At 38.6% G+C, this 13,712-nt stretch overlaps 1 protein-coding gene across 6 annotated transcripts in view; it reads right to left on the minus strand.

Moving 5' to 3' along the window:
• Nucleotides 1-13,712, minus strand: part of CENPE (centromere protein E) — a 70,244-nt gene that overhangs the window by 36,654 nt on the left and 19,878 nt on the right. For 5 of the 6 annotated variants that reach the window (XM_067468626.1, XM_067468622.1, XM_067468625.1 and 2 more), the window contains exons 12-23: nucleotides 13,038-13,157; nucleotides 11,666-11,812; nucleotides 10,403-10,538; nucleotides 8,648-8,748; nucleotides 8,191-8,247; nucleotides 7,943-8,098; nucleotides 4,786-4,860; nucleotides 4,441-4,581; nucleotides 3,667-3,798; nucleotides 2,576-2,753; nucleotides 1,350-1,501; nucleotides 182-490 (exon numbers count right to left, since the gene is read on the minus strand). In XM_067468626.1, the coding sequence (XP_067324727.1) occupies nucleotides 182-490; nucleotides 1,350-1,501; nucleotides 2,576-2,753; nucleotides 3,667-3,798; nucleotides 4,441-4,581; nucleotides 4,786-4,860; nucleotides 7,943-8,098; nucleotides 8,191-8,247; nucleotides 8,648-8,748; nucleotides 10,403-10,538; nucleotides 11,666-11,812; nucleotides 13,038-13,157 (1,704 nt within the window). The remainder of the gene's footprint in view (nucleotides 1-181; nucleotides 491-1,349; nucleotides 1,502-2,575; nucleotides 2,754-3,666; nucleotides 3,799-4,440; nucleotides 4,582-4,785; nucleotides 4,861-7,942; nucleotides 8,099-8,190; nucleotides 8,248-8,647; nucleotides 8,749-10,402; nucleotides 10,539-11,665; nucleotides 11,813-13,037; nucleotides 13,158-13,712) is intronic. The other variant, XM_067468623.1, reaches the window with a different exon arrangement.

The following is a 13,712-nucleotide window of genomic DNA, read 5'->3' on the forward strand; positions in this document are numbered from 1 at the left end:
CTGGAGCAAGGGCAGAAGAGAAGTACTAAAGTCTCACTAAACTCCCATAACACCCAGTATAAAATTATTGCAGTGAAACCAGTCTTTAGCTGATGCAATGTCATTAGTGCCTATTTGAATATATATATATATATATATGTGTGTGTGTGTGTGTGTGTGTGTGTATGAAAAAAGTACTTACTTCTTGGGTTAGATTGCTAACAGCTTTGTTCAGTTCAAGATTTTCACCAGATAGAAGATCCACTTTGCTTTTCATCTGTGTGCTCTCTTCTGATGCAATTATAAATTTTTGACTTAATTCATCATGCTGATGCTTCAGTTCTTGAAAAGCCACATCCTCTTCTGTCATCACTTCAGCATTTGCAAAATCCTTTTCAGATTTTAATGCATCAGTCGCTTCCTGGAGCAGCCGGTCCTTTTCAGCTATTTGGGAAAGCAACCCTTCTCTTTCGCAGGACAGTGAAGCAATTATCTCAGATTTTTCAAGAATCTGCAATTGGAAGAAATGTATTCAAGATGGAACAGAAGCATGGCTATTATTGATCTTAACTGTGTGTCATCAGAGGCATTCTGGCTGGGTGAAAATGGGCTTGGTTTTAAACTAAACTAAAATTGGACTATGAGCCACCGGTGGTGCAGCAGGTTAAGCCACGGGTTGCTGTTATAATTTTATGTGACTTGTTTTATACTTGTGCACTGTTTTTACCAGATTATGTTATATCTGCACCCCAGAGTGCTTTGTAAGCCACCCGAGTCCCTTTGGGGAGATGATGGTGGGATATAAATAAAATTGTCCTTATTATTATTATTATTATTATTATACTGTAATCATTCCAATATAATGCAGACATTGCCTGAAGTACAGCTCTAGAGTTGTGCAGATGTCTTCCAAGTGTAGCCCTAGTACTTTCCCATGACTGCCCTTTTTTCAAGCAAAAATGTGCAAATTACCCATTTGGAGTTAATGCCCAGAAATGGTGAGGCACCTTATAAACCAATCACAAGCCCCTTCCCCATCACTATGTTAATGCCAACAATACATCATTTTCAGAAACAGAAAAGTGCTTCCAGCCACCTCTGGTTTTTCCATTAAAAACATTTTCTGACATTTTGGGAGGTTTGTGTGGCCTCTTAGAAATTCCTGGCCAAAAAAGACTAATCTCAGAACCCTCCAAAATTACACATCCCTAGCATAAGGGCTGCAACCCAGTTCTCCAGCTGTTACAGGAGAGAGTTAAGATAAACAGAGGAAGAATTATAACAGTAAGGAGAGAGAACATTTTTAGAAACCATGGCAGTTGAAAACCTCGCCTGAAAACAATTCAGATCATGCACGTTACATTTGATACCTCTTTCTGCAAGATTTCAAGGTCATGTCCTGAGGCAGCCTCTGAGAGCTCGGTTACTTCTTTCCTTAAATCAGTATTTTGTTCTTGAGTTTTATTCAGTTCATTTTTCAAATCTTCAATTTTTCTTTCCAATTCTATACGGGATAGCAGGTCTAGGGGAGAGAGAGAAAAACCGCTCTCAATGGATACAACCTACAAAGACATTCCTAACAATTCTGTTGCAAGCTTTACTCTCACACACAATTCCTACTTATCAACTGTCAAAGACCTTGTTACTACTAATCACCAGTCATGGCTGCTTAGAACTGATGGGAATCATAGTTAGTTGGAGAGTCAAAGGCTGCTTACCCATACTTCCATGAACTGCTTCTTTCTGTTTCTCATGTAAATTGGAAAGGAGGAAGGTGATAGCAAAATGAGCAGCAGTCCCTCCACCATGTGCATTTTTTTAATACCAAAAGGCAAACTTTGGCATTGCCATTTTATATATGGGAGACCATAGGATTACTTCCTTGTCTATACAGGCAGTCCCCAAATTTTATTTATTTTGTGTCACAAGCATTGCATAAATAAGTATAAGACTGATAACCAAGCGGTTAAACATTTTTTGACCAAAAACAGGCAACAGCAACTGCATTCTCTGTAGCTTTAAACAATTCTTCATCTGTGCACGAAGCAGGGCATTGTGGACAAGCATACATATGTGGAGTTGTTTGTTCTGCTACAGTTGCACAAGGTGGAGGATTCTTCTAGTAGTGCTATTTTGCCAGGTTGTCTTTTGATCTACCCATTCCACTTCTGAGTCTGTTCAGGGACTTCCAAGTTGCCCATTCTTACTTTGCTGTTAGAGGCAGACCCTCGTGGGGGCCCATCTATTTAGGGTTTCCTGGTCTAGCTGCCCAAAGGGATGCTTTTGCTGTTGCTGGGGGAACATTAAGAGGATTGTATTTTCTCATATACTTTAGGCTATCCATGTGGTCAACTAGATGTTGTTAGACTGCAAGCTACATCTCCTACAGCTGGTTTGGTCAGGTATAAGTTGCAATGCAACAACATTTAGAGAACTACAAGTTAACCACTTGAAGCAAGCTATTCCAGGTGCAAGTGTGTGTGTGTGTGTGTGTGTGTGCGTGCTAGGCCTTTAAAGTCATAGTTTTCCTTAGTTATTAGAGGTTTAGCTCAACTACAGTAAGTGGATGAAGCAAGCCCTTCTTGTTCAGCAGTACCTTTGGGAACTTTATCCTCCAAAAGTGACATCAGCTTTGCGTTCTCTTGGAAGTAATATTGAAGTTCTTTCTGCAAGTCAGTCTGCATTCTTTTGTACATGACTTTCCCAGCTTCTAACTGTCTTCTGAAACACTCAAGGTCTTTTTCCATTTGGCTGCTAGTCTCCAAGAGCTGTGCCTACATGGGAATGAGGCAACATACTGTTATACAATGCACAGTGCTGTGTCAGTCAATCATGCAAGGTACTACACTGATGAAGCCAGTTAGTACCATTCTTCTTCCAGAGGATGACAATTTTATTTTTGGACCACAACCCTCAGACCCTTTCGCCAACAGTTGCCACTGCAAACAACACTACTCATAACAAAACCTTAGATTCTTGGAAAGCAAAATAATAATAATAATAATAATAATAATAATATATTTGTAACAGTTATTCTATTTTGTCTCTTTGGATGGTTACATTTATTTATAGCATTAATATTCTGCCCTTTTCACCCCAAAAGGGGACTCAGGGTGGATCACAGAACACATACACAGCAAACATTCAATGTTGTTAAACAGACAGGGCAGACAACAGATAGCGATATTATGTCCGCATTTTTCCCTGCTTCAGTGTCCTGGAGGTTGTGCTCGATTCTGGCCACAGGGGGTGCTGTTGCTCCATCCTCTATGGGGAAGAGCCCTTGATCACAGACTTCCTCCTTCCTTTGATCTCTGGCATTTTTCTGGTATATCCTTTTTATCGTGCAATAAAATACCTCTCCACTTAAGCGGTGCCTAATTTTTCTACTCACAGCTCATAGATGTTTTTGAACTGCTTAGGTGGACAGTGAGCTGGGCCAAAGGTTGGGTGCTCACCTGAATCCGGGCCTCAAACTACCAACCTTTCGACTGGTGTGATCTATTGCTGATAGTGATTAACCAGCTGTGCTACATTACATACTGTTAAACCAACATATAAACATCATATCAATCTGACCTTAAATAACCACTTCTTCCCAAAACCAATGCAAGGCTTTATAGTTGGGGTTTATAATGGGCACAAACAGATGCTATTAAAAAAATCCCTCCAAAACAAAATCCTTACTGTTTTTTCCTTTAGTGATATGTTCTCACTCCTGAGGAATGCAGATTCTCTCTTAGCATCTAGTAAAACAGTTTCAGCATCATTGAGAGACTGTTTCACTTGTTGCATTTCATCCATCCCTTTGTTTGATATCTGTTGCAAAAATTAGAAAGATGTTATACACAAAGTATTCAAGGATGCATCTACATTGTAGAACTAATGGAGTTTATATCACTGTAACTGAGAACAGTTTTAAATCCCCCAACTATTAACTTTTAAAAAGGCCAGTGTGTTTTGGTATCTAGAGTACTAAAAACCCATTAGCCAAAACAGTGCTGGTGTTTCACCAAACTACAAATCCAAGGATTGCCCAGCATTGAGCCATGGTAACCGAAATGGTATCAAACTGCATTATTTCTACAGTGTGGATGAACGTGGAAGACCTAAAAAAATTGGTATGCAAAATCACACAAGGTTTGTTTACAACATGGATGGGAGAACTGTGAGCTGTTTATAGTCCCTGGATTCCACCTTTGTGGTCCCTGAAGTATTCCCTCCAACCCCCAAAGCTATACAAGGCCCCCCATATGTTGGGACATTTTTTGATACCAAACAGAAAATAAAAAACTTATGACAAATATGATAATACCACCCCTGGCGATCCAAAACTCTGTATGACTGCCATATTGTTCCCTTTTCCTCTGCAGTCCCTTCTCAGAAGCGATTTAGAAAGGACAGAGCAGAGAAACAGGTTTTTAAAAGGTCATCCTGCAGATAAGAATTATTTGTGCTTACTATTGAGGTGGACATGTCTCCGTTTTCATTCTGAGCATTTAAGTCTGCCATGAGATTTCTTTGCTCAGCCACTTTGTTCTCTAATACTTTTATTTTACTCTCCTGCTCCTTCAGCTGCAATTCTTTTGACTTTATTTCATCCTACAAAGAAAGGTGAAAGAATGCAAGTGTACAGTTCTGTTTTAAGGTACGTTGTCCAGTTTGCCAGAGGAATGGATAGTAGGCAATATTACACAAAGTAGAAGATCTGGCTAAAGAAGATTGGCTGAAATTGATACCAATCCCTATCAGTGTCCAATTTCACTACATGCAAGTCTGCCACCTTAATAACCACCACCGGCTCACCTGAAGTTCTTGATTGTAAACTTCTGCATTTTGAATTCTAGACTCTAAGGCGGAAATTTCATGCATTAGTTGCATCTGTGGAGCAATCGAAGCAAAACAGTACAAGCAAATTAGAAGCGCCTTTCAGCCTAGTTTACCTTCCACCAGCCACCACAAAAGCAAGCAGGGTGGATAATAACCCAATTGTTACTGCAGCTGCACATTGGGATTATCCATTTCTTACAGCACAGACCCTTCAATAGCCCTAAGAAATGCAAGTCCCAACATCTGGTTATCAATACTTTTTTTTTATTTCTCAGACCTTCAAAATATCAAGGAAAGGATGCAAACATTGTGCAGAAAACATTATTAACAACCAAAATTATACCAGTACAATTGCCAGATGCATGAGCTGAATGCATTTCTACCTTATGTTTCTTTTATGATAGAATTCAAAATAGTAGATGATAGTTTTCAAAATATATATTAGTGTATTACATACAGATTCAATCCAAAATAATGGGAAAACTCCTGCATTCTACCAAACTCTTTATTAAGCTAGATGTTTGCTTTACTTGTAGCTGGTGAAGGGTTTAGAATTTAAAAGTTGACATGCAATGTTCTGATCTTTTAATAATAATATAATAAAACTTTATTTATACCCCGCTACCATTTCCCCAAGGGATTCGGTGCGGCTTACATGAGGCCAAGCCCACAGCACATCAATAAACAAAGGCGATAACAAATAATCAATACAAAACAGTTAAAATAAATTCAAAAACAGAAAATACACAATAAGCAATAAACAATAACAATAGCATACAGTATTTGAAACCTATGGCCAGGCCAAATGTAATAATTAAAATTTAAAATGCTGGGCATGAACAAGGTAGGGTAAACTAGAATAGGGTTTTCAGAGAAAGATGAGAGCGCACAGACAATCCTAAATCAATATTAAAGTGCATTTGAGGACATATTGCTAAGAGTTTTCCTTTTAACAAACTGTTGTACACACAAATTGTCTCAAAACATATTTTAGAAATCTCTGTAGGAAAAAAAAAGAAAAAAAGGACCTATATTTTTGTGAATTCTTAAGTAGTTACCCACTGCTGGAAGACACATCATCTGTTTTTGTCACAACAAACCTTGTTTTGTGAAATTTTCACTAGCTGAGGCTGGTATATCATGATGTGCATTTCCTTCAGGAAGGTACATATCTTCCATAGTACCTTTTTCACAGAGGTATATTCATAGCAATACATGCTCTCAAAATTTATGGTTTGATACTACAATGGGGCAGCCTATGAAGACTGTTGAAAGATGTATGTGAAGTAAGCCATCTCACTAGTTCTGAAACAACTGTACTTAGTGCTGATGCTCACCTATTAGACCCTACACAGCGCGAGACCAAGTTTTTTTTTATTACCACCTTCTCCCATAATGCTAAGTTAGTCATGCAAGATGGTTCCATCTCTTTGTCTTTGCTTCAATCTGATAATACTTTGTGAGTAGAAAGAGCTTCCCTGTAGTCGTTTCTTTATATATTTACTGTATTTGTATACCGCTCCTCTCAGCCTTCCAGTGACTCGAGGTGGTTTACAAGGCAAAATTGAATACCATAGAAACACAAGTACAATATAAAAAAAGCATTAATATCCATAAAATAATAACAACAATAAAACATAAATCAATACATTCTCATTAAAAAAACATTGTCCAGTCTCATCATGTAGTTGTTCCAATTCCTATGCCTGTTTCCTTTTTATTCACTCACATATTCTAATTTATTGCTAACATTTGGTGATATTTTATATACATTTCTGGATTTATTTGTTTTTGCTCTAAGCAGTTTATATATACCATATGTGGTCAAGTATAAGCGAAGTTTTTCAGCCCCCTTTTTACTCTGTTGTTGTTATTGTTGCATTTATTATTTTGCTCTATTATTATTTTATTACATTTATTATTTTATTCTATTGATTATTATTACATTATTTTAATCTATTATTACATTTATTATTTTACTCATTATTATTGGAAGGATACGTACGCACATTTACATCAAAAATGTTAGAATCATGGTTTAATCAGAATTGGACAGTTTTATCTTAAATTACAGTTTTGTGTAAACATTCAAAAATGTTTAACTACTGATGCCTCAATTAATGTAATTTTATTGGGATCTATTTTTACTTTGAAATCTACCAGTAGCTGCCGAATTTCCCACCTTCTGTTAATACTTGAGTCAATAGGTTTCCCAGTTTTTGTGGTAAAATCAGGTGCCTGGGCTTATACTCGAGTATATACGGGTAACAGTTGACATGGAAGTTGCAAAACAGAAGGTGGTAGAGAACAGGGCTTCTTAAAGTTTGGGTCGCAACTGTTAGGGAAAACTCCCAAAAATACAGCAGAGCACCCAAAATACAAACAGGATACTTATGGTTGGGCATTCAGCTCAAAGCAAAGTGTTGTGGCTGGAAAAGAATTTAGAGCTCAGGAGGCAAAGATGCAGGGTTCCAATTTTAAAATAACAAAAGGTTTATTTACAACAATAACAAATAGATACATTTTAACTGACATTCAGGAGATGGGGGAAGGGATTCCCTCAGCCTATTCCCAAGCTAACTAACTTGCTCCTCATAGAGGACTGCAAACTGGGGCAGTGTGGGGTTGAAATCCAACTCCAACCCCAAATGGGATCCCCATTGCACCATTTTGAGGTCCCAAAAAAGTTTTCTGAATGCCACCTAGTGGCCATTTTAGACATTTGCATCAATCTGTTGTGCTGTATTACAGTGGACTCTGCAGAAGATGCTTCAGCTGTACTTCAAAAAAGGGAAAATCAACCCTGCACATGATGATTTTGAAACAATAAATGTTTGATTTCTAAACGTATTTCATATAGTTACAAACCTGGGGCCATGTTGCTTTTATGGTTTCTGTGATGTTCTTATACTGTTTAATGTTTTTTATCTAATATGTTTTATGCATACTGATTTGTTGGAAACCGCTTCGAGTCGCCAATTGGCTGAGAAAGGCGGTATACAAATACAGCAAATAAATAAATAAATAATAAATGCGAAAAAATTCAGGAGAAAGGGGGTCACGAGTGGAAAAGTTTTAAAAGTCCTGGTATAAAAGTACTATATTACTTACACACACACGCACACATACCTACCTCATGTTCTTTTGCAGTCTCATTTTCAAGAGCTTCAAACTCCTCATTTGACTGTTTTTCCTTCAGTTCCCTAAGCTCATATCGCAGCTGATCATTCTCCATCTCCAAATTTTTGAGTTTTCTCTTCATAACCTTCTGTTCAAAGACAGCATTATCCTAAGGCGGAAGCAAGAGTAAGGGCTTAGGGTTAGGGTTTTACGTACATTTAGAATTAGCTTAAATTTTGTACAAAGAGTTAACTGACTCACCCTCTCTTCTAGAATGGTTTCACAAAGCTGGTCAGACTCCACTAAGTCTCCCGCAGTCTAAAAGAAAATGTTTGAGTTGCAGAATCAGTCTTTCATTCCTGTTCTTAACTAAACGCCATGTCAATACCAAGACCATGGACACTACAACACATCTTATACTTGTGTTCGTTCTTGCAAAAATACATTGGTAGCTAAAAGGTGGAAAGCCATTCACATATGCCAGCTCTTTATTAATTATGCTTGCAAGTGTTCTCCAACCTTAAAGGCTGGGCAGAAGATAAGACACCATTCGTAAGAGTGGATCAAAAGAGACAGGATTGTGCCCCCATATTCTGCTTTTTTTCTTAAAGCATCCTTCCTCCATAACTGGAGCAGCACATTCCTTCCATGGGACAGTGAATACCGAACTGTCCCACTCAGCTGTATTTTACCTCCTTCACCCACTATTAGTACTTACAAAATTGATTTCAGAAGCTGGAATCCACTCTTCTTTGGGCTGAACCACACTGGCTGCTGCAATCCTTAGATTGTCACCTTCTGATAACACTGAAGACATGGCTGAGCATCATAACATTTCACAAGAAGGGAAAAACAAAAGGAATCAGAGTTAAAATGCAGAAATGTCCACAAATACAAGAAAGGCTAAGGGACAGAATACATTTGAGCATTATTAACTTGGGACCCTGCATGCTTCTTTTGTAGCAGCGAGTGATCTTATTCAAGAGGTCAGTCTGGCTTTTTGATTTCAGTAGCTACTCTAGTTGGTTTGTTTGGCACATTAGCCAAATCCAAACCATCACTTCCAAAATGCAAGCCCAACAGCATTCTTCCTGTGGCAAAGTGACTTGTGCTGGTTATACAGTGGTGTACCATCCATTATTTCCATTGCTTTGACGACACTTAAGTATGTATACTACAAGGAGAAGGCAGTATTTTGAACACACTGGGCTGAAGGCCACTGCTAGTTCCAAATAGAGCAGATTATTGACTCAATAGGGTTTATAGAAGTGTTGACTTATTAAATTTACAAAAATGTCGATTCAATGAGTTCATTTCAACTAGGATTAGTATTGTGCTCCAAAACTCTGTCAGTCTGAATCTGGAAGTCCCAGTGTAGTTTGACATGTTCATTTTGTGAAACTTTTTCAGGCTTGTGATCCCACCAGTTTTTGTTGCAGGCAGATGGTATTTGTGGCACAGGTTCCAGTGGATCATCTGAGCAACAGTATTTTGCCTCTGCTTCTAGTCTGTCTGCGCAATCTTCTTGCAGCAGCTCAGTATGTGATCCATTGTTTTGTATGCTTCCTTGCAGAGTCCACATTTGGCTTTTCAATTTTGGCTTTGATGGCACTGGTTCAAATGACTTGTTCTGGGGCTTCAAAAATCAGGCCCTTCATCTCCTTTTTCAAAGTGCCATTTGTGAGCCACATCCATGTTTTCCTTGACAATTTTTCTCTCAGTTTTTTCCAGAAACTGTTCATGGAGAGCTTTCTTTTTCCAGTTTTCTCTTCTGCTCTCCATTGTATTATTATTATTATTATTATTATCATCATTATCATTATTATTAGAAACACAACAAGATGAGTCCACAGCAGACACTCTGCTGGCTGTTGTATTGGATCACAGTCCTAGACACTTCCCAACTGTCTAGGACTGTGGGATGTATCGCCGAATAATGCGTGCAGATCCCAGTAAGGTAGCCTTTTGCAGCTGGCAAATGGTATGGTAATCTTGTCAGTGCCGATTGTGTTTAAGTGCAGGCCAAGGTCTTTAGGCACTGCACCCAGTGTGCCGATCACCACTGGGACCACCTTTACTGGTTTGTGCCAGAGTCTTTGTCAGAGTCTACTATTGTTGTCGTTGTAATTTCTTCTAACATTTATAAAGGTGTCAGATATCCCTAGGATCAACAAGCTGGTGTTAAATTGGCCTCTAGATTAATTACAAAAGAAACAAGCTGTGGCCAGTTAAGCCAAAAGTCCTTTAGTGTTCCTTGCTCTTTGCAGATTTGACAAAAACAACTGGAGCCTATTAAAGCGGGATAAACCTTAACCCTCCCCTTCCTAAACAAGTATTTTGGTATCAGTTCAATTATCTGCTGATGGCAGATTCTATACAAGTCCCACCTGGCACTTTCCAAGTCCTACTGTTCACTACTAATTCCACTTTAAAGGTACTGAACTGCTTTAAAATGTTTTCCCCCACCACTTACATTCTTCCATCTCTGAGAGAGCAGGCAATGAAAATTTACTCCGTTTTTCTCTACTAGGGAGGTCTTCTAAGAAGCACACCCCTGCTTCTTTGCTTATTGCTCCTGGAGCCCATGTTACTCTCCTCTTCCTTTTAGCCTTCAAATGGAAAAATAAATAGAAAATTATGAATATAAACCCCTATATATTTAAAGTGAATCTCTTAAACCACCCACAAATGTGTATATTAAAAATGTAGGATAATTAAAGCAAACTCTTTAATATTAAGTTTTATCTATAATTTGGTGATGGTAACTCACTGGATGGGATGACAATTCCAACAGACAGGATAATTACAAATATAAAGTAAATGCTTGTAAAAGCCTACTACAAAGCTCAACTAAGGCTAGCAAAGAAGAAGAGAAGAATTCTCATTTATAATAATTTGCGTTCACTGCGATTCATCAATCATGTGTCCAGAATTTCACCAAGAGGGAGCACTATTGCATTTAAATAAGTGCAAAGCTCAAGGGAAACAGATAATTTCAACCAACTTTGATAATTTTCCCCAACTTGAAGAACTTCAAATGTGTTGGATTACAATTTGCTTCATTTCATTGGCCATGCTCCATGGGGACTGTGAAAAGCAAATTGTGAAAGGTACAAAGGAAAAGACAGCAACTCCTTTTACAAGAGAACAGGCACCAGAAAATATGGATTTGAAAGAGACTGCGCTCCCAGCTACCATTGTCAATAGAACAGCACATCCTTAATGCATAGAGCCAGCTGCTAATTGGATTTTCATTGTGTGCTGAGGCTGTGGAAATCCAAGTTGTTGCCAACTGTTACTACAATTCCACTGCTAAAGCTTACACACCAATACTGATGTGCACACACATAGACACAGGGTTCAAATGAAATAAGTATCTTGAAGGCCTCATTTGCAGGATCACCATAAGACTAAGTTGATTTGACAGCACATAACAAAATATTTATACTATATGATTAATTATTCATAGCTGTGTACTAATATCATACGAAAAAGGTATCACTCCTCATGCATTAGGAAGAAAAAGGAGGTGGAATCAAGAAAAGGTTATATTAATTATTTGGCCTGAGAATCACCTGGAAAATGTGCTGCTCAATCCTCCCTAAAGATGGCAGAACACACTTCTTTCTCAGTAATCTAAACAAAAGTGTTCAGAGTATTACAACTGATAAAAGTAAGACACTTTCCCAAGTTCTGATTCAAGAGTAAGTACAGCATTTCAGTTTCTCCTCCTTACTTTTGCCTCTAGCTCTTGTGAAAAAGAAGATGCTGTCACAAGCATCTCTGTCAGGGCTCTGATCCTGTCCTCCTGCTGCTTTTGAAGCGAGTCCTTCTCCTCCAGCAACTGAGCAAGTTCGTCTTTGGTGTGAGAGTGGGTTGAGACCTAAAAATGAATACATCCATGTCATTGGCCAAAGAGTCCACATTTTCAATGTTGGGAGTATCTACACCTCTGAGAGATTTACCGTATATACTCGAATATAAGCTGAGATTTTCAGCACAATTTTTAGACTGAGAAAGGCCCTTCGGCTTATATTCGGGTCAGTTTATAGTCAAGTATATATGGTAATTTTACTGAAATTTACCAGTAGCTGCTGCCTTTCCCACCCTTGGCTTATACTCAAGTCATAAAGTTTTTCCAGTTTTTTGTGGTATATACAGTGGTCAAAGAAGTTTTTCCAATCCCATGTGAGCAACTGCTAGGGTGGCACTGATTTTCTGGCAGTTTTCTTAAGGTTGCAATAAGATTATTATAGGCCTCCCTCTAAATAATAATAATTTTTTTTAATCGTGTCAGGAGCGACTTAAGAAACTGCAAGTTGCTTCTGGTATGAGAGAATTGGCAGTCTGCAAGGACGTTGCCCAGAGGACGCCCAGATGATTTGATGTTTTTATTATCCTTGTGGGAGGCTTCTCTCATGTCCCAACATGAGGAGCTGGAGCTGACAGAGGGAGCTCATTCGCCTCTCCCCGGATTCGAACCTGTGACCTGTCGGTCTTCAGTCCTGCCGGCACAGGGGTTTAACCCACTGCGCCACCGGGGGCTCAATGATAATGATAATAATGATAATAATAATAATAATGATAATTTTATTTCTTATCCGCCACTCCTTGTGGCTTGAGGTGGGTTACAGAATAATTAAAAAAATCAAGGGAGGGGAAGTCTACTGTTGGATCTTCTCTATTGGAATAAACTCAACACCACCAACACCCCTTACGGAGGTGAGGGCTGGAAAGAGGGGAATCAAAGGACTTGCAGCCCTTCTCTTCTCTGGCAAATGGGGAAAGCTATACCAATTTTGGAGCTGGTACAACTATTCTCCTTCTTAATGAAAATGATGGGAAAGTCTGGGCAAATATGATTACAAAACTATCACTCCTCATCCATCTTTTGGCCCAGCATCACCAGTACAAGCACCATAGAGTCTGCCATTGATTCTCCTTTCCCTGTCTCCATAGAATTTCCCCTACCCAGATTCTTAGTCAATTCTATAGATTCAGATTTGAAAGCCCTGTTTCATGAATACATGTAGTTTTGTAACATCTGGAGAATCAGTTTGCCTATTCCTGGTTTGGTAGGAGTGCTTCTAATTGAAGAGAAGACTTACTTCTTCCAGGCGGCGTTTCAAGTTTTCTATTTCTTTACGATACCTCTTCAGAAGGGCCTCATCATCTAGAACTTCATTAACTTTGGGAGTGTTTTTCATATTTTTAGCTGTACTGGCAAACTAGAAAACACAAGATTGCAGAACCAAGATTGGAAGTTTCCACATAAGCAGAAGTCAGAAGAAATCCTTTGCATCAGAGCTATGGTGTGGTAGGCTACTACAAAATTGGACACTTGTTATTATAGTACCTGCAACGGGCCCACCAGGATTATGCTCTCACAGCACAGAACATGAAATGTAGTTTCAGGCATAAACCTTTCAGACTAGCTATGTGTTTTTACCTTCTCCAACACACGATTTCACTTCTTTCCTTCCTAGGTTTTGTGATATGAACTCAATAATTCTTTTCTCATGTATTGTTTGAAATAGATGCTGAGGCAATTACAAAGGTGACTTCATTTCCTCAAATTTAAGCTCTTGAACTTTTATGCCAAGCTTTTTAGAAGCTGTAATATCGAAACCATCCCACATTGCTTCAGGGACAAAGAATGTCCCTGGGACTGGTCACTTGTGGGGTTTCTTTTTTTTTGGGGGGGGAGGGGGTGTTCTTATGGGTAACATGATTGTCCCTGTTGGTTGTTCACTCCCATAATATGTAGCAGTCAGTTCTCTCTT

This window comes from Anolis sagrei, chromosome 5 (assembly GCF_037176765.1).
Source record: "Anolis sagrei isolate rAnoSag1 chromosome 5, rAnoSag1.mat, whole genome shotgun sequence".
NCBI classification, from domain to species: Eukaryota; Metazoa; Chordata; class Lepidosauria; order Squamata; family Dactyloidae; genus Anolis; species Anolis sagrei.